The 24,596-nt window shown below is 34.7% G+C and overlaps 1 protein-coding gene across 4 annotated transcripts in view; it reads left to right on the forward strand.

Moving 5' to 3' along the window:
• Positions 1-24,596, forward strand: part of RALGAPA1 (Ral GTPase activating protein catalytic subunit alpha 1) — a 130,229-nt gene that overhangs the window by 21,902 nt on the left and 83,731 nt on the right. For 2 of the 4 annotated variants that reach the window (XM_068192910.1, XM_068192911.1), the window contains exons 9-18: positions 2,355-2,563; positions 2,910-3,149; positions 5,310-5,498; positions 5,966-6,106; positions 7,462-7,610; positions 8,809-8,938; positions 9,649-9,886; positions 12,114-12,275; positions 16,402-16,542; positions 22,731-24,302. In XM_068192910.1, the coding sequence (XP_068049011.1) occupies positions 2,355-2,563; positions 2,910-3,149; positions 5,310-5,498; positions 5,966-6,106; positions 7,462-7,610; positions 8,809-8,938; positions 9,649-9,886; positions 12,114-12,275; positions 16,402-16,542; positions 22,731-24,302 (3,171 nt within the window). The remainder of the gene's footprint in view (positions 1-2,354; positions 2,564-2,909; positions 3,150-5,309; positions 5,499-5,965; positions 6,107-7,461; positions 7,611-8,808; positions 8,939-9,648; positions 9,887-12,113; positions 12,276-16,401; positions 16,543-22,730; positions 24,303-24,596) is intronic. The other 2 variants (XM_068192912.1, XM_068192913.1) reach the window with 2 other exon arrangements.

Here is a 24,596-nt window from a genome sequence, read left to right on the forward strand (position 1 = left end):
GAGAGAACTGACTTTTCCATCTTTAAATGCTGTACTACCAGGCATTTGCTTCATTTTTCACAGATTGTACTGTTACACATGCTTGTTTAAGATACCTTAATTTTTAATTTTCTTACTAACCTGCTGCTTTCTACAGAATGAAAACAACGTACTGGGGTTTCATTATTTGCAGTAAATAAACCATTTGTAAACTTGTCAAAGAGTATTCTGTGCATTTATTATGTACTTTGGTAGATGGTATGCAAGGATCATGTTTTTTTCCCTCCAAAAATAATGCTTCCATTGAAAAGTGTGGATGTTGTTTTGAAGTTTGTACGGGAAAATATTCCTCAGTTTAGCAGCATCATGATGGCTCTATCACTACTTTTGTTTGTGGCTTTTAAAAAGACACTGAGATACACCAGCATGGATATCCTCAGTGCAGGTGCTGGATTTTGTGTATTTGTAATGATAACTAGGAAATCTTTACATCAGTCTGGCAGACACACTGGTTGCACTTTAGATGCCTTAAAAAGGCTGTCATAATAATAATAATAATAATAATAATAATGTCATACTGCTAAGACAGTAGTTGATTATTTCTTCACTGCTGTCCAGATTTGTCCCTCTTGCATTCTAACATCATAAACTGGCAAAGTTACGCAGGATCCTTTAAAACAACTCTTGACTTTGCTTTAGGAAGATACAATCAGGGAATACCTTCATATTGTTCAGTGTGACTTTAAAATCTTTGACTTTCACCATTAGTATCCTTTAACTGCTTTCTGGTTGGCCTGTAAAACCATGGAAAAATTTCTGTCTTGCTCATGTAATGCAGGCTACAGAAAAGTTAAGGCAGCGCTGACATAACCGTCTCTGTTCAATCTGTCACTCTCTGGATATGGATAGGACCATGATTTTTCCATGCTTCTGTCTTTTTGTTAGTTGTTTTTTTGTTTTGGATTTTTGTTTTATTTTGTGTTTGTTTTGGTTTGAGTTTCCTGGGGTTTTTTTGCTGTCACTAGATGGAAATCATGATACTGAAACACTAGCATCAGGGTGTCCTGACTGCACATATTATAATCAGTCCTCACACAAATATTTGGCTTCTTGTTTTGGAGTATATCTCATAATTGCCCTTATAGGACTAGGACTATGGTGGGTTGGCATACCACTTTCAGATAAATGTCATTTGCACATGGAAGTATCGTTTCTGCTTCATGTTGATGATGGTAATGCAGAAATATTCTGCACCATGTCTTGGGCTGTAAAACCCAGAAATGACATTTTGCAATGTTAAGTCACAGAAAAATGCACAATTAAAAAATGTTTTCCGTGTGTCCCCCATCTTTGTAGTGCTTTAACTGCATATGTTCATTCCATCCGCATTGAGTTAATTACTGTCATGGTTTTTTTCTGAAGCAGATTCAGGAGTACCAATGGCTCTAGCACAATAGAGAACCAGAAAAGCTAAACAGTTCTGAACCATCATGGGATGGCAAAAATGGAATTGTCAGTTCTAGTCCCCAAACAGTCACAGTTCCTGCCAGCTGATGTGTCCCTGAGCATCCTTCATTACATTCCCTACAAGCCAGTATAGAAGCTATTGCCTCAGAGTCATCTTGCAGCTAAGTCATAGGAAAATGTACGTGCCTGTGGTCTGGCAGCAAAGTCCAGCAAAATTAGCCACAGTGAATGGGGCCCTAGGTGAAGCTGCAAAGCTCATGTGGCTTTGGAGCAGGGTTTCTCTGTTCTATTAATCTTTCACCTTTTGCAGGGCCAGAAAAGGCTGTGTTTATTGCATTTGCATTTTGGAATTACATATCTCCCATTGTAGCCATGATTAGATTTCTCAGTATATTAGTTTTATATGAAAATAGTCTTCTTGTATAGGTCAGAGCCTAGTTGACAGTTATTTTGCTACTTGGAACTTTGTAGTTTTCAATGAAAATTTGAAGTAGTGAGTTTGCTGAAGTTTATCTTTAAATATTGAATATATCATAGTTTGAAAGAACCTGAAGATAATGAAATGTGTTTACTTATGTAGAAAAAAAATGTAAGCAAAACTGTAAGGCTATATAAATCACTTTCAGATAAAAAATGAATGGTTCCACATAGCAGAAATAATTTCTGTCTTTTGGGCCAACAGTGTTGTCTCCCTTCAGGAGAAAATTCAAGTGTTTTGATGTCTTACAATTCTTGACATTTTCTCTGTTGCATCCATTCCAGCGCATCTTGGAATGAGCGGTGCAACAGTGAATGCAACAAAACTACACTTCTGAAAGTTCATGTGTGTTGGTTACGGTTCTAGGACTTCTTTCTTATGCAGATCTTTCTCTCTGCATGTATTATTAAGATGTTGTATTTTCATACAGATATACCACAAATGAGACCAAAGCCACACTACGTAATAGTTAAGAAAGATGCTGAAACCAATGAGGCAATCTATTGCACAAAGGAACCTTTCATTAAGGCTCGTGTTATTGTCATTCGATGGTTGGTGTCTTTCTGGCTTGAGCCAAAACCTCATACAGGACCTCATATTCCTGGGATGGAAGGTGAAAATGTGCCAAAGAATATTCAGGTAAAACCAAATACACAAAAATCTATTTTTTACATGTTTTTGGTTTAATTGTTATGTCAGCAGTATGCTCCCCTCCAATAATTATGACTAATGAAAAGTTTTAAAAAAGTAATTTTCTAAACAAATTGTATGTTTATTAATTCAGTTTGAAAGGACCTGCAATGCTACTTTTTTCAAATTGTGTGATTTGTTTTTAATCAACTGGACATTAGAAGCCTTGAAATGCAGAAGTAATTTTATTTGTTTGTTTGTTTCTTGTTTAATTGTTTGTGCTGTTTAAGTTATACTTAAGTTATATTGATTTATTGCTGTACTAAAAATGAATTATCTAAATTTTTTTTTTCAGAGAGCAGCTGCTAGCATGGCTTCAAGGGAGGACAGCAAAAATGAAAGTACTGATAAGCAGGATAGAAATGCAGAACCAGAACAATCTCATTCTAATACAAGTACTCTAACAGAGAGAGAACCAAGTTCTTCCAGCCTCTGCAGTATTGATGAAGAGCATTTAACTGATATTGAAATTGTCCGGAAAGTCTTCTCTTCTAAAAGAAGCAATGTTAACTTTCTAACTGAGATTTTTCGACAGGTAAAAAACTCTCTTTAGAATGCAAGAATCTTGATTATTTTTTTGTATAGTTTCATTATGTCGTGGCTTTCTTTCAAGAGCACTTGTTAAGCAGAACATTATACCAAGTTACAGGTTTTTTCTGTCATCCTGTCTTCAAAAATCAAGAAGCTAACATTCTGAAATACCCCTAGTTCATGATTTTTCTAATTTTATATCTTTAATAACCAGTTTAGCAACATTTAACTTGGACTTCACATTTCCCCATAGACAGGAATATTTAATGTTTTCATACATCAACACTGTAGGTATTAGAACTCACAGCCAACCATATTAACATAAGCCTTCTGTGGGAGTCTGCAGCTGTTACAGAGCTGTTTTAGAAGCATCTGAATATCCTTTCCGTGATAGTGTTCATCAGAAGAGTAGGACAGATGGCTATAAAAGTAGCAGCTTCTGTTTCTGACTTCACTGCAACCAGAAATGTTAGCTGAGCATACTCAGAATAGTATTTCTCTACTGGAAACTAATCAAACAAATTTAAACTGAGAACATATGCCAGAATATGGAGTCTTCATTAATAGTAACTTAGAGTTCAGTGTGGGAGAATAGAATAAGATAAACTTTCTTTATGCCCCATGCTATAGATCAAAAGAGGAATAAAGTTTTCTGAATAATAGTAAAGAAAGATACACTACGTTTCAAGTTAAATGCACAACACTAATTGCTTTAAACAGCAGAAAGCTGAACATCTTAAAACTTACCTGGATGAAGTAAAAATTCTTGAATGAGGCAAATACATGTCAGAAGCTTATCCGCCTCCCTTGTATTCAAGAGCTTGGAGGAGCTCATTACTGAAGGACATAGCAGAGTTACCCAAATTCAGCTGACACTCAAGGGTTTACAGAGTCTGAGAATGTAGAGTATAAATTATCATTGGTCTACTTTTCAATGTCTCCACAGGGAAAAGAAGTAAAGGCAATTTTCTTCATTCTTTTTACAAGTCACTCTGTGAGTTCATGTAGATTATTTGGATTTCATGTGCAAGTATGAAATCTTATTTACATCATTATTTAGCTAGGAGTTTTCAGTGTAAATTAATTTCTAATACACAAGATGTTTGTAATGTTTCTAAAACATGAGGACTAAGTTATTCCTGTCAAGAGGAGGTTTCAGTGGTACTGAGTGGTGGGAAGATTGTCTGTAGAAAATAATTTTTATGCATTTTAGACTTGAGGGTACAAAAAACATATATGGACTTGCAGGAGAATGTTAGACTTGATGAGCAAGTTTATGACTGAACTTGTCAGTTTAATCCTGCAATACACAGCTGAATTCTTTTTAGTGTGATAATGGTATGAAATCTCTGTTTCCAGAGTGAACATACTACCTGTGTTAAGTGGGCCCTCCTTAAAGACATGGGCAACTAGATTTCAACACTCAGAGCACAGACCCTGTAAAACTGTGTGTTAGTGTAGTTTATCTGTTCTTCTGACTATATAATTAAGGCATCATGGTCTTTGGTAAGTGTATTTGTAGTTAAAATCTGACTAATGTTAAAAGTTTCTGGTCTATGACTAATTGTTGCCAACACAGCCAATACAGAAAATCTTCTGAAGAGGTCACTGATCAGCCATCACACCAACTCAAATGCATGATTTTTAGAAACAATAATACTGAAATCTTTTCAGGGAGTAATTCGCTTTAAGGATACTGTTTTGTAGAATCTTAATTAGCTAAAAATAAGATAGAAGACTACCAGTATTGTGTGTCACTTGAATTTTTCTTAGTCATTTAGAGCTGGTTTAACTCCACTTGTCCAAATCCTTTGAATGGAAGATGTTGTAATAGAAACCTCTGCTCATTAGTTTTACATATTTTCATGTGTGTTTGGGTCTTAATTTCAGCAGCCTAGGTGCTAACTAGATATGCCCACATGGATTCTTATGTCTTTTGAAGTATTTCTTGATAAGCTTTTTTGTTTAATTGTGGGTTTTTTTCATGTTTTAAGTTTACATATGAAGAAAGTGAGCAAACATTTAGGTTTGGCAATAGTTTGTGTGCTGGGATCCAACAGTGGCTATCTTTTCCACCTTTATCTCTTAGAACTTGTACATTATGGAGCCCAACTTATTTCAAATATTGTAACAGTGTTTTGTTTCTTTCTTTTTCTACTTGAAGGCATTTCTGTTGCCAATATGTGAAGCAGCTGCCATGAGGAAGGTGGTGAAGGTGTATCAAGAATGGATTCAACAAGAAGACAAACCTTTATTTATGAAAGAACCTGAAGAAGTAATGCAGTGCACAGCTGTAGATTGTGATGAAAATGTTGACCATAATTCATCAGAGAAAGGAAAAGAAAGAGAAGAGGTAAAAATATTATTGGTTAATATTTGTGCGTTAGTCTGCCAATAGACAGAGAAGTTGCTTCCTTGCTAGTTTATTTGTGGTTTTCTTTGGTGTCAGGGCATTTATTGGGGAAAATCAATGGTAAAACACTGTATGGACAAGCTACCAATTTTATCCATTATCTGTAGTTTTTTAATGTGCTTAGTTCAATTTAAAATTTCATATCATTTTATGAACTGTTTTCAAGATGTGAATTATACAACTATCAACTGTGTAAAAATTATATACTAATAAAAGGGTGACAAAAATAGTTACTTCATTCAGGTACTTCAAGATAATTGCTACAAGCCTCATGAAATATTGTTGTGTCTCAGGTGCATTTGCCTGTTGTTGTTTATTATTTAGTACCTATTATATCCTTTTTCCTATAGTATAATGCCAAAATACTTGTCTAAAACTGTGGAATTTTAAGAAAAAATTTATTTCAGGAAAAAGGGATGAACTCCAGTCATGGAGTTAGAAATTCAAACTGGACAAGAAATGGCTGTTATGAAGATGCTTTGCATAAAACATCTGAAATTGATTCTGAAGAACAAAATGTACGAGCTGGAGTGCAATCAGTATTGCAGGTATGAAACAGACTTGGTATTTAATTTTATCAAAATTGTCTATCTGAAATTACCTAAAATTCTTGTTATCAGCACATAAAGAGTGGATTGTAGTGCAATACTTCTGCCAGGGAATCCCATGCATCTCTAGAGCATCTCTAAATTTTAAAATTATTTTATATGCAACAAGTATGATGATAAATGTTAGACAAATGTCACTGGTTCACTATATCTTTATGGACCTGAAGTAGGATAATGTATAGACCCACGTTGGGTAACACAATAAAAAAAAAAATCTTTTAATTTTGCATCAGAACGTGCATTCTCCTGTGCATTTTATTAGAGAAAAAATAATCCTCATGCTACTGCAACATCTTCAAATAATTATAATTAAGTTTTTTATGAGACTATTTAGAGGATTTTTGCTTTTACGTTGTTGGTCACAAAAACCAAAACATCCAATCCTGTAGTTTTTCTAGTTTGATTAATAAAGTGTACAGGGATATTTTTTCATCTTTTTCTGAATTTACATTATGTTTGAAAAGTTTGATGAGGTGCCACAATTCTCTGATGATATCATTAAGGAAAGCAAGAGTTGCAGTTGTACCCTAACAGAAGTTTTTTAATAGCTTCTAGGCAGTTTGACAGGGTAGAAATCATCTTAATTTCAAATGATTAATTTCATGTTAATTTAGCAAAATGCTTCACTGAAGGTGAGGCTGTGGAAAATTGGGAGGGTATAGTTTGAAGGTCTTTGAAATGCTCTTATGGTTATAAAGTGTGTGCATTTTATGAATATGTGTGTGCACATGCATTCATACAGGTGGGTATATGATTAGCCTCCATGGCATTCTTATATCCAGCAGAAAATTGATTCTGAACAAAATAAAATAATGTGCATTTGCCACTTTACTGTGTGCACTTCTACTGTGTGTGACCATGCTAACTAAATAAAACTCATTTTTACTACAGCTTGGATAATTTTATAAATAGGGTTTTCTTTTGTGCTGTACACTGTTATACATATAAATAAACTTTGTAATTGAAATCACTTTTAAATTCAAATACAATAAAATAATTTACGCTTCATGATCTTTGTTTTCAACAACTTTTTAGAATATGAAGTGTTACTGAGAAAACAAATACAAAGTATCTGTATCTGTTTGCAATATACTACTAAGGCTTACACATCTGACAGTGTCTTGAAGACTATTCGTGTTGAAGTCTTTTAGACAAAGGTTCATTTGACTACCAATATATTTTTTTTTTAGCCTGAAACAGAGTCAAGACATCATCATTCCTGGTTCTACCAACTGAATTGCTGAAAACATCAAAAGTGTTTCAGGATCATGACATCCTCTCTTTTCTGCTTACAGGTTTTTATAATAAATTCTTCAAATATATTTTTTCTTGAACCTGCAAATGAATTTAAAGCTCTGCTGGATGAACACACTGATATGTGCAAACGCGTTCTCAATATCTACCGCCACATGGTAGTCCAAGTCACTATGGACAAGAAGACATGGTAAAATGCCAATACTTTTATCTTAGATTATTAGTTCACAACACAGATCTGAAAATTTACTTGGTAGTAAACACTAGAGAGGTATTGGTTATATGAACCAGTTCCTCTAAATCAGTAAATACACAAACTTCAACACTACAGACAAGTTAGCACAGGGGAAGTTAGCTGCTTTCTTAAAGCTTCTAGTAAGCCCCTAGTTAATTAGTGACAGCTTAGACCTCAGTGCAAAAAGGACTGAGCTGGGATGTACAGACTGTTACTAAGGAGCTACTGATGATTTTTTGCAGGGCATTTTGCTCATGTATCAAAGTGTTAAAATATTGAAACATATGAAGCTTCACAGCCTTATTTAAAAATAAACACAAAAGCCCCAGACAAGCATGAATAATTATTAGAGTCAGATGTTTGTTGTTCTTGACCTGTAATTGTATACAGGAGTCTGTGTACTGTGTAACTGTGTTGTGCTTTTCCAGTTCTTACGGTGCCTCGCAGTTACAAGAGGTCCTGCTTTAAAAGAATTTCTATTATTTCCCACTCTTTTAAATAGTAGTCTGTAATCAGGTACTATATTGCCACCATTCTCCATTACAAGGAAGAAGTAGCAAGGGGATTTCAAATGTCTGATTTATTAAATTTTAACTTGACTTGCATTTCATCTGTCCTGAACTCTGGGTAAGTAAAGCTAGCACTACGTGTCATGTGAAGCTTTTCTTCTCTTCTGAGGAGCCAATTTAGCTGGCCACTGGGAAATTTGGGAATGATAATAGTAGATTCTACTAGATTGGTATTTTCTTTCCCACTTTCACATCAATGTAAAGAAGTGACTCTAGACCACAATGGCAAAGATTGTGCCACACAAAATAACTGGTGAAGTATGTTAATGATAATGTAAAATTACCAAAATCTGTAATTCATAGAAAAAGAAAAAGCTCAGATTGAAAATACAGTTAAAACTTTGCCTCTAATTTCAGGCCATTGAAGGTGATAGCAGTTGAATTACTTAGAAGAAGTACTCACTCTTAAGTGTGAAAAAAGACTGGAATAATTTCTTTTGTAATAACAAAGTTAGGTTCTTTGTAATCATTATGACATTTTTGGAATGTGAGCAAATAAGACTCGATTATTACCTTTAAAAATACCTTGGTATATACAGAGGTATAACAAAATTGTAACTCTTAAGTTTAATACTGTTTTGCAGGGAGCAGATGCTACTTGTGCTGCTCAGGGTAACTGAATCTGTGCTGAAAATACCACCCCAAACTTTCTTGCAGTATCAAGGAAGAAAAAACTCCACTTTAGCTGGAAGACTTGCAGGACCTCTTTTCCAGGCAAGTAAACATAAATTCACTGTAATTAATTCAGCCTAATTTTCATTAATAGATTGGATAATAGCAACCACTGTTGGCTAGTTTGTCATCTTATATCACTGGTATGTTACCCAGGTAATGTGAATGGTGTGGGTCAAAGAGCTGGTTACATTTGTTACTTTCTGTCTTATACTTTCTGTCTTCTGTCACTGACACTGTGACAAAAGTATTTCAGGTACTGTAAAATTCAAGAATTTTACAGTGTCAAAGATAACTGGCAGTGTGTGTGGTTTTATCCTGCTGCCATAGCAAAATAAGTTCAAGTCAGCATGAAATCTTCTGTGTTATCCATGACTAACTGATGGATTTTTTTATTTCTTAGAGAATTCTGTAATTACTTACAGAAAGCTGTAGCAAATCCTTTCAAAGTTGATAGCTGCAAAGTGCTGTTGTGGTGAGTTCTCAGTGTCTAGGATCTGTAGAGTCTCCAGTTACTTTAGCAGAACAAAGAAGAATATACAAGATAATGGGTCAATCCAGTTGTTCCTGTATCTAAGTCAGAACTCTGTGTTAACACTTGATAATTCATTAAAAATCTGTATGTATTGGTGAGGGAAAGAATGTCAGGACTACACAGAGATTTCTGTGGCAATTTGAAGTTTTCTTCGGAACAGTAATATTTGAATTTTGTCAGCTTATGCTCACAATGCAACTCTTCTCTGTTCTTTTAGACTCTAATAGTAGCTTGGATCAAAGCAAATCTAAATGTGTACATTTCTCGAGAACTTTGGGATGACTTGTTGTCTGTAATGTCATCACTGACATACTGGGAAGAGCTGGCCACTGAGTGGTCACTGACAATGGAGACACTTACTAAAGTATTAGCTAGAAACTTGTATAGCCTGGACCTCAGTGACTTACCACTGGATAAATTAAGTGAGCAGAAGCAGAAAAAACACAAAGGCAAAGGTAAGACAACACTGTGTTGACATCATTTGAATTTGAACTTCTGTTGGGCACAGGATAATTTTGGTCTCACCTTTTTTTGTATACCTAATTAGGCATCTCTATCACCTGAAATAACCCTGTTTCTTTAAGGTAAATCTGCTTTTTAGAACTGCCACACCATGATCATGTTATTTCTGCAAATAGGCACATATGGAATGTAGTTCTTAAAAGTGTGTTGAATTTCATCTAAAATGTTACAGTGGGTTATGCCTTTCTCCTTTTATCAAAGCAATTAAATAGTTGAGTCCCAATCATAACTTCTTGAAAATAACAAACACTACTCAGCTGGTGAAAACTAAGCTGTTGCAAGCACAATTGGAATATGGATCCTGAAATGTTAAAGGATGAAATGTAAGATGAGCATAGTTTTGTTTGGTACTAATTGATCACTAGCCCATTGTGAATATAGGTTTGGTTACGATGAGACCTTGTGGTCTACTTAAGAGAGAGTATAGTTTAATAATTCATGAGTGCTACCTGGTTTTAAACTGATTTTAAAATGCATAAAATACTCTGTAAGACATATGGGGAGAGGAAGTAGCTGCTTACAATGGCACAGTTCTGGAATTGGTAAGGCACTGGAAGTTTGTCCTCCTGGATAGAAAGTTGCAAAACCTGGATTCTTTTCTCAGTTTGGAGACAGACCTTCTGTGTATGACTATTGGAAATCACTTCATTTCCACTCTTGTAAAACATGGATAATGATAATATTCTCCTTTAAAAAGTGCATTGTGATCTAATAGTGAGAAGCAGGATTATATTTAGGGTGTGTAAGTAACAAAGATGTAAAAACATGTTCTTTTTAGGCTACTTTTTATCTCTTCAGTCAAACCTGAGGGAAGGTCTTCCTAGTACTATCTTAGGGTTTGTCAGTGAGAAGGAGCCTATGTGGGTTCCCTCTCTTAAAGAGGACATTGCTATAGGCTTTTTTCTTTTTTGCTAAAAACATTTCACATGCTTCTGTGCCTTGTCTTAAGCAGAGTCATTATTCACCATTTTGTTTTGGTTTCTGCTGTGTGATAACTGTGCAGAAATACATCTCTCTGTAGTTGCCCTTGAGAGGTCATTCCAGACCATTCATTTTTTGTTTTCTTATACTACATAGCTTTCTTCTTTTTCTTACTAAAAAAAAAACACAGGTTAAACAAAACAAAATAAACAAAAACAAACAACAAGAAAACTCAAAACTAACAAAAAAAAAGCCCCAAACAAAACAAAAACAAAAAACCACCCAAAAAACCAAACAGAGAAAAAAAAAAGAGTATGTAAGAGCTGGTATAGGATGAGAATGTGTACAGTTATCTGAATATATGCTTAAAAAGCATTTTGAATCATCTGAGCAACATGAGGAGAATTTATGTTAACTGTCAGTGACAGAGTTTCAGAGAAAACCTCCATTGCTCAATGTGAGTTGCAGAGTCAAGTCCAGCCTTAGAATTAATAGATATCTTACAAATTATACCAAATTTCTGTGCCCAGTTTGATTGCTAATAATAATGAACATGTTGGACTAGAACTCACTTTTTCCAAAGAGATGGCCCTTTAGTGGTTGTAATTATGTCAGTTTGGATTATTAATGAGCTCAATCTGGATAAGGAAATACATTGCAAATATTCCTTACTTCAATTTTTTTTTTTTTTTTACATCTAGCTCTTTTTGATAGCTCCTCATATGAGCTTTATTTACTTCAATATAAATTTAAATCTGAATTCGTTCCATCTTAATATTACTATAGGATTTTCTGTCAATTTCCAAAGTCCTCTGAGCCCATCCTCCATTTTTTTTTGCTTTTGCATTTTGTGTAAAATTATGTTATCCTTATTTCATATCCCTCAATGTTGCAAAATTATTTGGAAACCTGCCGCCCTAGTATTAATGTTTTGAAATGTATGACTTTGTGTATCTTATCTGGTAGGAGCAGCAAAGGAAAAGCTACATGTAGTGTCAGACTACAACCTGTGTAAGTCCATTTTTTCAGAAAAGAAAATTACAGTACTTTAATAGTACCAACATTTCTGAAAAAGTTTGAGTATCCCTCAGAGTTAGTGCTGGCTGAGCTTTGGAATTCATGATTGCTTTGGTAACTTAATTTGTTCCATCCAGCTTTAAATTTTTTTGAAAGAACACATCTACAGTCATCTGGTGATAACAGAAAGAAGTGAATAGATTTGCAATTTTACTTTTGCAGGAGTTGGGCATGAATTCCCAAAGTCTTCTGTTGATAAGTCCTTTTCTAGAGGCTGGAGCCGTGACCAGCCTGGACAGGCACCCATGAGACAGCGCAGTGCTACAACCACCGGCTCTCCAGGAACAGAAAAGGCAAGAAGCATAGTACGGCAGAAAACAGTGGGTAAGTACCTGTAAAAGCTGATAAAAGTGACATTTGAGAAAGGGTAAGGAATTAATAACTGACTTCTCTAGCAATGTGGATAGCTTCTTTCCACAAAGGTGTACTATCTATAATGATTTACACATTACTTAAAGCATAAATTATGCAGCCTTATGTGCTTTGAGGGTAGCTGAATAGATTGTGTTTACTAGAATTACAGTTATTGCAAATGAAGGTAATGCAGTTGCTATATTAATTCTTAATGAATTTGATCACATGCTTAAGCTGGATTGGAAAATAATACTATGTATATGAAGGAGAAAAAAGCTGGAGTGTTTTGAGCTATGGTGCTGATAGGTGGGTAAGGCAAGATTTCTTAAGTGTGTGTTTTCATACACTGCACAAGATGGGTTGAGTATTTTCAAACAGTACAAAGGGAAGTGGGTAAAAATATTTGAAAGCCTGCATAGTTTATAAAATGTGCTCTCTTTTACTATACCCTGAATATTGCGATAATGAAAGATTGACAGATGTGTGCAATTCTCCATTTCTGGTCACCTATTTCTGAATTTTATTACTTGCAGATACTCTTTGCTGTGTTATAAATGACTTATACTGAACAGTGCTTTAGGCGACCTCCTCACAAGGCTCGTTTGTGTTCATATGATTTTCTTATACTATGTTAACAGGAACTGGACTACAAATTTCTTTACTCTGTTGTCTCATCTTGATGATCTCAGTACTATCGCTTACGTGAAGGAAAGTTAAGCTGGTTCTAATTTTGTATTTAAAGAAGAACCTTTTAAGGAATATCTCTTACTTTTTTTGCTGTCTTTATCGTAGTAATGGCTTTGGTCATTGTGTTTTTTTGCTTCACTGATACTTCTTGGAAGCAGGTACATTCCGGCACAGTTTTAAAAATTTGGGATGCATATCAGCAGTTGAATATATAATTGTGCTAGCTTTTCAAAAATTAACATTTTCTTTCTTTTTCCAAAAATATTTGAAGTTAATTTTTTAAAGTCACAGAGGTAATTTAGAAAAAGTTTCTATTTGACTATTCCTCAAAATTCTCCATTTAAAATTTTTTTCTCTTCTAAGGCTCTTATGTGGGAGAATTAATTGTGCTGTAAGGCATACAGAAATGAGAGAAAATGAAATCCCTACTCCAAAATTTCCTGTCTTTTTTTGCACATTCAAATGCTACACAGCTTTTCCTGTATCTCATGCTGACAGCACCTAGTTTTCCTCATGGATCACAGATACTTAAAATGTAATTTCTGCTTCTCTGTAGTCTGTGATTAAGTGTTATGGTGATTTTGTTTTAAATCTTAATTGTCTTAACAAGATAAAGCTCATGTTAAAATTTCTCCTTCACAAATTGTTAATATTTCAGATATTCTGTCAGAAGCTTATGTTGTTTGGTCAATTTATTAATGCTTTTGTTTTGCTGCAATTTGAAAGATGGCTATTTATATGATGTTAGCCTTGAAATGACTGGAATTTATCCTAATCAAGCTATATATTGACCTGGTTAGCAGCAAAGTAATCTGATTTTTGTTTCACTGCACTTTAGCTTCCATGGTTTTGTTCCTTTCCTCCAATTATCTTACATATTTGATATTAATAAGCCAAGTTTGCATTACTGCAACCAGTCAAAATTTCAACTCTATTCATGATGCAGAATACCAACTGCGGACAAGCATCCCAGCACTGCTAGAATGATTTTAAAAGACGATAAATCCAAAAAGAGTTGCCAGAACCAGAATCCCAAACTCCTCGGTTTTTTTAGATGTTAATGAGGAAAATATTACCAAATGTTACATATATCTGAACTGCCTGAAAATAGTTGTTTGTTACTGCCTTTCTGGTCTGCAAAGAGAGATGTTCAGCTGCTTCTTAACCTGTGCCGTAATTTCAGGGTCAAATAATAAAAAAATAATCACAATAAATAAAATCTAGAACACTTTGCTGGTCAGATCTTCTCCTTCAGTTTATCATTAGGTTTGCAAATTAAGTCTGGAATCGAGTCACCCCATAAATATGTTGCATGATATGTGATTTGTATTACATTCTTGTTGATTGTGAGTAATCTATACTCTTAATATCTGAGTAGGGGGGATGTGCATGTTGAATATTTTATGGTAAGAAAAAGCTGGAGTTTCTTTTTCATCTGTTTTATGTTGTACACATTTTTGTGTACATCTTTGCACCTCTTTTTTGAGCCATCATCATGCCAGCACACATTTATTGCTGCACCAAATATGTGTGTGTGCCTGTTACTCGAGTAAAAATCAATGCTGTTTTGATATGCAGTGTGTACATTTTTAGCTTGAACTTATTTAAAATAATTTTTTGAAAGGGCCTTTAAGCATAGTATGCATATGGGTTGAAAAATCTGTAAGGTTAGATACAGGAGTTTTGGCTTAGGCATCAGGTTCTAGTCCTATAAAAATATCATGTCAGAAAGAATTTGCTTACCTATTGTTCTGCTTTTGTCTAGACAATAGTGGAATGTTATAAACTATCTAATATCTACATGTTCTGATATTGTCTGCCTCCACCTAACTATTTAATTGAATGTAATATGGTGGAAAAAAATCCAGTCAAATTAAAAGGAACACTTTAAGTTAAAATTTGTAATCAACACAGAATCCAATATTAAAAGCTTGATTTATTTAGAGTAATTTAGCCTGGAAAAGATCCTTAATATTTACTGTGTGTTTTTTTTTTCTCTTGCCTACATTCATAGTAGGGTTCACAGTGATGAATGTAATGCATCTAACTATAACTATATCCTGAATTTTATTACTGTATCTCTTAATCAAAATTATACTAAAGCCTTACACATAATCTCCTTTTTGCAAAAAATAGTTTTTGTCGTACAAAGCTTACTAGAGCATTCAGTCTTAAAAGCTCTGTCTTTTAAATTGTTTTCTCAAACTGAATTTAAGACTCCACTTAAGTTGTACTGCATTTGTCAAATATATTTTCTGCTCAATGTGACCTACCCAGGTTATCTGTCTGTTGTTATTAGCGGCAATTCTTTAACCTGGTTTCAAAGTGTGATGTGCTCACCTTTCACTGTACTGCATTCATGTACATTTGATTCCCATGCAGATCAGGAGCACTAAGATCCTAAGTCTGTATTCCAGTTTGTTTTGAAAATACAGATATAGAGAGAAAAGTTCAGACTGATTAAATAGTGTATTGACAATATTTATGCTAGATACTCTGAATTTTCTTTATGAATTTTATCAGCAATAATTATAAAACAAGTTAGCAAATTTACAACAGTATGAAAGGAAGCTATTTGAAGCAATGGATATTACTTTTTTAAGAACTTCCAGAGTACTTTGAGGTTGAATGCTGTATCAGTTCTTGTTGTGTCTTACTCTGACAAAGAAAAGCAAATGTCAAAGATTCTTATGTACTTTTTTTTGTATTCTGTAGGACTGTTGGCAGGATGTGAGATATGAAAAGGTGAATAAACATCAGTTTGGCAAGATTTATCCAGTATCAATTAAAAGCCAGACCCCATAAAAAATGCTTTTCATTGTTAAAACATTTCACTTCAGTAATTTCATTTCTAATATGGAACTATAACAAGCTTTATTGCAAATTTCTCCATACAGAACTGATCGTTTTCTCCTTATGATTTTGAATCTCTTTTGGAGAACATGAGTTCAAGGGTATGGGCATATGTATAACACAGAGATGCATTTTCAGGATAAAATCAAAGGAAGCTAGAAAAATACAAATGTAATATAAGTTACTTTTTCTGTTAAAAACAATCAAATTCAGAGTGCTTGTGGAGTAACTTTAATTTTGATTTTTCAACCCCTGATGCAGTGGGAAAATGTTAATTAGCTTCTTGATTTCAAATGCAAAATCTCTGTAATCGTCATAATAAAGGCATTGTTGCTGCTTTACATAAAAGTTGAAAACTCAGAATGTCTTATGTGTCCACTGATTTTTTTCTTTCTTACAGCTCTGCCAATATCTGCCGTGCTGAAATGTTTTAATTTTTGAACTTTCTTCCTTTTTATCTTTGTTTTCTCTGTTGCTGCTTTTTCTGTGACACAAGCCTTTCATTATAGTCACTCTTCTTTTTTCCTTCCCCACTTCTTTCTTTTCCTTTTTAAAGCCATGAGAAGCCGATCCATTGGTGAATGTGCTCTGCCATCGGCCTATATACGCAGTGCTAAAAGTGCTCCTGTTCTGATCCATACTTCCAAACCCTTCTTGCCTGATATTGTTCTCACTCCCCTTTCTGATGAGCTTTCAGGTAGTGCCACCTCTGCTAATTTCTGCACCCCCTTTATCACTTTTTTAAACCTTCTGCTTTCAAATTCTGCTAAACCATTAAATTTTTCAAAGTAAAAATACTTTGGGGATGGTGGGAGAGGGGAAGAGATTAAGAATTAATATTTTGAGTTTTGTAAGATACCATGCTACTTTACAATTCATTCTGGAACTGTTAGAAGTTAGTGCTGTGCCAATGTTTACTATCATAAAAGAGAAAATTTGAGAAATCTTTTCGCTTTTCCAATTTATTGGTAAGCAGCAATATGATATCTGTCTACCAGAGAGTACAACTAATCTAAAATTTTTATTTTTGATGAGTGAGGGAGGGAAAGGAAGAATTTAATTTTACTTTAATTTGCCATTTACATCTTTCTGTGTAAATTTTTTTAATTCAGTGTCATAGATGTTGTGTGAGCAACCATGATGATACACTTTAGCTCCCATGAAAACAGAATATGGTATCATATAATATCCTTTAGAGTGTGCCTGTTTTTCATTACTATATAAAGACATGAAAACAAATCTGTAGTGTGGATTTCTCAAGTGTGATGTTTTGGTGTTATTTTCCAAATGATCAATTTTTTAGGATTGTGGTTTTCCTCAACATTTTGTTTGATCCAGCAGGGTGGTTGGCTACAAGTTGGACAGTATCTTACTTTGGATACTTTTCTTTGAACAAATAGATTCTAGAACTAGCACAGACTTTTAAAATACATGTTTTCAGATAATGTAATTTTTCCAGATATTACATAGGTATAAATTTGTAATTTGTTAAGGCTGACAATCATGTTATGCCTTTGTATCAATGAGTGGAAAAAAAAAGAAAGCACATTGGTAGGACTATGTATAGTCAAAATGGCATAAAAATATAAGGACTTAGTGACAATAATATTTTTTTTTCTTTTCTGTCTCTTCTTCTCATCTTTGTTACCCGAGAAGTACCAAGAACTTTATCTTCGTAATTGTATTTTATCATGTGTCACATGTCACAAAATTCTTGTTGTGAAACAGAAACTTGAGGCCCTAGTATTCAGCCTCAAAACATTATTGAAAAATCAGGAAAGTTCAAAGAACCCACTCTAGAAAGACCAGAACTTCACAATGAACAATGCAAAGTATTTGAATAACATTCTTGATACCATAAATAAAATCTAATAAAATACAAATTATATGTAATAAATAATAAAAGTATTAGTGTAAAGACTATCTATTCTGAGATACAAATGATTATAACTTAGAAGATAGAGATTTTATAGGAATGATACATAAACAACCTGTTAGAAAATGTGTCCTACCTGGCCATAGTGTTGTGGGAAATAGCCAGTGCTTAATGAAGACCTTAAGAACACCTGCAGAAGGATTATGAGCTTTCATAGTGAAATATTATTTCATCACATAGTCACTGATACTTAATTACCCTTTCTTAAACAAAGCAAAAGTGCTTTTCTGATAAGTCCTGGCTTGCATATGATTTCTAATGTGTCCCAGACCTGCTAGCTGTCTTGCTACTATTCTTTATGTTGATACTCATCCAATCCAAAAACTTCTTGACCAATGCAATTATAAAAGTAAAGCACTTCTGACATAGAAAAAGTCCTAAGCCCTTCCTGGTTCTGATGTCTTCTCAAACGAGTGTTGCAGCAGCTTCATGATGTGCCCAAGAATCTTGAACATTGCCAGAAAACTAAAAAGCTCTAGTGAAAAAAAGCAAGCTATTAGAGTGTTGATGGGGAAGTAGCAGAGAAAGGGAAACACTGTCCACTGGATCAGAGTGCACTTTGCTCTTTTAATTTTCTGCATTTTTAATTGTGCTCTCTTTTCTTCTTCCCTTTTTATTTAAACATGAAGCTTTATCATTTTCCTTGCCTTTTCTTCTTACATTAAGTATATTATTTTCTGAAAGCCTTCTGTTTCCAGGCATACAGCATGTGATTTGGGAAGGAATCAAATTGTTTCTATCGTAAGTGTGTTCTAGGAAATGAATGATGTTTTGCTAGTTGTGACAGCTGTTCATCATATTACAGGATTATATGAATATCCCTGTTATCCAAAATTGCTTTACAATCCAACACAGCATGGGGGAGAGGACATTTCAAATTATTCCAGAATAATAGGCTGCCTAATTATTAAGTTTTTTGAAGTAGTTTTGAGCTTCTTTTTAGCTGTGAAACTCATCATTGAAAGGTGGACCCACTGGTGAATCTGGACAGGTAGTCTAACAGAAAGCATTTATGACCAAACTTTTACCTTATGTACTTTATATTAATTTTCAGATGTAAGGCAGAAAACCTGATTCTAGTTTGTGAGACATAATTTGAAGATAATCACTAGGTTGATAAAATATATTACAGAAGTTCAATATTTGACATCCAGTCATCTAGCATTATAGAGGATGTGTGGAAACCCGGTGCCCTGGGTTTCCACAAGGATGCTTTATCCTAAGATTGTAATTCCTTCTTATAGTTTCAGTTATGCTGTATTTCCATGTGCAGAATATTTGCAACTTTTCAAGTAGTATCTAGAAAGTGGAAGTGATTTATGCTTTAAGGTGTTTAGTTAATAAAGTGATTTGGTATAGTATATCTGTTGCAAATCCGCAATATTTCTAAAAATAACTTTCCTTTAGCCTGTCAGAAAAATAGGAAAACCAGTTTTACACATTTACAAGATAACTAGTGAAATGACCATTCATTCTGTAACCCTTGAGGATTTTCAGATACAGGACCTGAAATAAAGTGTCAGTGAGATGTAGGGAGGATTCCTAGAAGCATTGGGAAAACTAATTAATTGCAGGTGAGAGATTTTTCCTTATCTACTGGGACTAAAAGAGTCAAGTATTAATATGAAAGGGAGATGCATATTATGCCTTTTCAACCTTACTCCCAAATCATTAAGTAATCATTAAGATGAAATAGAAAGAAATCATAATTGTAATATCAGTATGGCTGTAATTATTCTTTAATCCCAGAAACTCACAGAATGCCTGGGATCTCTTAAAAAAAACCCAACTATTGAAAGCTCAGAAGCAAAGCATGTTATTTTTCTCCACTTCCCAAACAGTCCTTGCATGATGAAATATAAACCTGCCCCAGTGTAATGCAGGGATCTCCTATTAGCACTCATGCTGTCTTGTCAGAATGTGTCTCTCCATGAGTTTGTATTTTAGCATATCTATCTCACACTTGATGCTGAAAAGCTGCCTTCTCTTTCTGCCTTCTCTTAGCAAAAGGAGAGGCAAGGTTGATTTAGGACAGTAGTGATTGTGTGAGATTGCCCAGCTGTACCAATTACAATCTTTTCCTTACTGTACCATGTGAGGAATCAGGGCAGTGTTTCTCCTAAGGGTGCTCAGGGTCAGATACACAGGGTCAGCCTGCTGGCACACAAACTCCTTGGGAGTTTTGGGTGTCCCAGTCTGACTCTACACCTGGGTGTAAGGGTGATCCCTGATGGTGAAGGAGCAGTTCATTTGGGTTTTTAAATACTGTCTGTGTTTTCAGTGCTGGTATCGCAATAACATTTTTCATTTCCTTAGTTTCTTCCCATTCTACAAAAAAGAAATCTCTATTGGTGCAAGCACACGTTTGTTTGAAGATGTGTACTTTTGTATGTGCTTGTCATGAATATGTGAACACCTGAAATTAATTCAGGATCAACATTGAAATGAATCTAGCTGAATTTATTTCAATGTGTGGAGCTGCTTTGTGTGCATTGTGATTCTCTGTCCAATTATTTTTGACATGTTAGAAGGTCATGATCACTGCATGCATGCACAGCATGGGATTTCTAGAATGCTGTTTTAGATAAGGTTGAGTTTATAATAGATTTGAAATATGCATACTGAGGGCTCAAGATGAGATCACTGTATCATAGTTGCATGTATTAATCTCATATATATCATTGTGCATACTTTTGACTGAATCCTGTGGTCCCTTCTTTACAGCTGCAAGAAATAGCTTGAGACTATGTTAGCATAACCTCTGTTAATCTCTGCCTAAGTCAATAGGGAGTTTGAAATAACAGTTCCAACGAGAGAGACATGATTCATTTCAGAGGGTGTTAATTCATATAGTTAGTAATAAGGTGAACAAGAACAATAATGGGAATTTTTTTCTTATCAAAGCTGAAGAGAAGGAATAATAGATTGTGTTGTATTCGATGATTTTTTCAGTTCATGTTTATTTTCTGAGATAGCTTGGATGTCTGTTCTCTTTTACAGTATAGATGTCTCAATTTCCTGTCTAATATCTTCTTTACAGTTCAGTAAACTTTGTATGAGGTCAAATTGTTACTCTCAAATTTTAACTTCTTTGAAAACTTGAGCATGGAAATAGCACTTTTTATCTTCTTGGAACACATGTTTAGTTAAGTATAGACATATCTCATTCATCTGGTTTATATGCTTTGTTCAGAAAGAGAATATGAGAAGATTCAGCTCCATCTCAGAAAAGTGTAAGCAGCTCAAAACAGATTTTAAGGGGACATCAGATTATCAATATTCAATATTACTGAAATATATATATAGAGATAAATTAAGTAATCATTTTAAATACTTAGTGATATTTATATATAATATTTAGTAATAATAGACATATTTTTAAATGTAATTACATACATAGTTACTTTATTTTAGCTGTAATACATCAAAGTTAGGGGAGGGAAAGGGGCTTAAATGTTGTTCTGATATTAAGTAAATTCACCATTGCAGTCCTGAAGTTAAATCATCTAGATAAAACAACCAGGTAAGTCTGTTTATTGTAGCAAATAACTCTTGCTGGTGTTCATTTAAGCTATTTACTGTTATTCCTGGATTTGAAAGCATCTCTACAACTTTTTAAGTAGTAGGTAATAAAAGATTCATCTAGGGAATGAGGGCTTCTATCAAAAAGAAAGCAACAGAAAATTGAGTAAACTGGTTTTACCTTGCTGTTTACGTGCTTATCTCATAAAAGGATTGGAAGGGATAGCAGTTAGTTTACTCGTCTGTAAAGGATATTTAGTCTTGCCTACAGTGGTAATTTGATAGTATATAGTAGTATTCCTATGTTATAGGAATAACATAGTAGGAAATCTGAAGAGATGCATGAAGGTTCTTTATTTTTGTGGATGATGTGAAATGAGCTGAAGATACTTCTGTACAATTCCCAGGTGATCCATGTTGGAACTGCAGGTTTCATTACAGTTAACTATGATTTTTACTGACACTAACATATTGAGAGTCTCACCAGAAACAAGGAATCACTAATTTAAATGGTAATAACAAGCTATGAACTTTTCATAAACAAAAGTGGGTTTACTCTAATGTTAACTGTTGTTAGGCTGCAGGATGTTTTTTGGTATCAGAGTACTTAATTCTGTAATTCTCATAAATGTTACATTTGCTGGAGTAAAACTGGAAGAAGAGGGGGAGGTAAGCCTTCATTAGGTATTTAGTTTCATATTTTGAAGATTAGAGACAAAACATTCTTCTGAGGGAAAAGGGTATATCTTTAAATTGTCTGTTATGTATAGTCATATTTTTTGTATAGGGCCAGCTCTTCCTTGTCATTTAAAAGCTTTAGTCCTTAGGTGTACACTATATTATATATCCCAAAATACTTATAGTCATGTCATAGTAGTATTTCAGAAATCTCAGTAATTTATATATATATACACACACATATACATACTTTAATTAATGATTTGCCACTTCAACAGCCAACCCCAGTTTTCCAAAAAACATCCTTGTTCTCTTTGGAGTTGCCCATTTTTCTAAAGATGTAAATTCCACAAAGGGAGTACTGCTGTTGATCTAATTTGTATTCCAATAACCATTTCCTGAACAAGCTAGCTGGAATAATATTGGCTGAATTATTGAACTTATTGGCACAGCTCTAGCTTTAACTGTATTTCCAAACGTTCCATGACCTCACTGTTTGTTCTCATGCATGTTAACATTTAAAATTGTGTTCTGGTGGTCTAACTCATTTATATTGCATTCTGTACTGGATATTATGTCTATGTGTTTTTAACACTCTAGTATTGGAAAAAGTGTTTTTGTTGTACCTAAGAAAACAAGGTTCTGAATTTTTCTGTCTTTTAAAGTCACATCATTAGGATGTAGTGGTAAATATAGATTGTCTCCATATGTAAATTTTTGTGCATATTACATATACTTTTTTCCTACAGACATTGACGATGCTCAAATTCTTCCACGTCCACCTCGAGTCAGACATTTTTCTCAGAGTGAGGATGCTCCAAGTGAAGTTTTTGGTGCATTAAATGAAGAACAGCCACTGCCACGAAGCAGCAGCACCTCTGACATCCTGGAACCATTCGCAGTTGAACGAGCCAAAGGTGCAGTTCCTGTCATTGACAGTTCATCCCATCATGCTCCAAGCTTACAGAATTCCACTGAGACCTCTTCAATGCATAGATCCACTGAAAGCCATATCACTGATACAAATAGCAGAGAGTCCTCCTTGGAAGTTGGGGATAGTATTTATGACCATCTTTGTCATTTAATAGGGCCGGTAGAATTTGCAAACACTGCCTTTGAACAAAGCCAATATGTTGACCTTGAAGGTGAAGATGATCTCCTTTCCTCTCTGAGAGAATATCTTATTAAAGAAAAAGAAGAACTTTGCGGTAACTTTGAGATAGATAAATATGAGGCTTCTGCTCATGAAGTTGATACATCAGTAAGTAGGAACGATAGATTACCACTGGATGGATTAGAAAATAGAGATCAGACTGGTCAATGCACAACTAGCAACACTGTTGCAGAAAGAGCCAATAACACAGAGCTGCAACTAGAACAAAACCCAAGTGGCTTTATAAGCAATATTGCACCTACTCAAGTAGACTTTTTTACAAGAAATCAAGCGCTCAATAAAGCCAGACAGTTAGATATTGATAAACAATATGAAAGCATGTTTGATCATGGGTCAAGTAGTCCTAGCAGCAAAGAAGGGAAGAGATATCTGTACAGGCAAGCAGCCACTGAAACTGATGTAGATTTAGTTGTGGAAGCACCAGTAGCTGAAAAGCATAAAAGTGCCCAGTTTAATGAAAAAGTGACCAACTCACGTATTGTCCATGCAAAGAAAATTCTTCCTAAAGCACAAGTTGATCCTCAAATGCCTCACATCACAGGCACAAGCAAACTGGCACCAACTAAAAGAAGTATATCTGAAACTGTAACTCATAGGGCCAAAATCATGAAAATAACAACTAAAAAAAGAAACAGTGTTCATGTTACTTTTAGGCCATCTACAGAATCGGTTCAATTTTACAATCCTCTTGAGAACAAAGAGGCTGCTTGGAAAGCAAGACTTCGTAAACTTGGTGGCTTCAGTAGTAGCAGTAGTGGTAGCAGCAACAGCAGTACCAGTGCAAGCAGTAGCTCGTCAGCTGCCACAGAGCTGGTTAGACCTGGAATATATAGGCATCTAGATGCAGTCAATGCTGCTTCGGCTGGCAGCAAGCAAGTTAAGGAATCTACAGAAACTCAAGCAGCTGTGTTTCAGAAAGAAGGTCTTGCTGTTAGTCAGTTCCAATGTCGTGGTGCCTTTAGAGCATCAGGTCAGGAGTCAGCACAACAGCAAGGCTCCCTGGGTGGTGTTTATAAAACTGTTGTACATGCTCTTTCGAAGCCGAAGGCAAATGTTTCCCCACAGAGGCAGAGCAGAATGCCAGCAGAGGCTCCACTGAGGGATCTGTACAGTCATGTAATGGGCTATTTTGGAAGGAAAGCTGCAGGTGAGCACTAACAGTGTGCAGAGCGCAAAAGGAGAAAGGCAGCACCAGTTTGGCTTAATGCAACTGAAGCAAGCTCTGATAAGCAATCAAAAGGCTTTGGGATGATCACTGCTTTCCCTGTTTGGTTATGCATGCGCCTATAGCCAGCTGATTTTTCTCCCAGCATAAGTTATGTTTACATACTTTAAATTACTAATTTTTCTTTTCAAGATATTTAGTTGAACCTCTTTTCTGCTGAAGATCATCAGATTAGGGAAGAGGAAGAGACAGTAAATGACCTAATAAAGGATTAAG

The sequence above is a fragment of the Anomalospiza imberbis genome, chromosome 6, assembly GCF_031753505.1.
Source record: "Anomalospiza imberbis isolate Cuckoo-Finch-1a 21T00152 chromosome 6, ASM3175350v1, whole genome shotgun sequence".
Lineage (NCBI taxonomy): Eukaryota > Metazoa > Chordata > Aves > Passeriformes > Viduidae > Anomalospiza > Anomalospiza imberbis.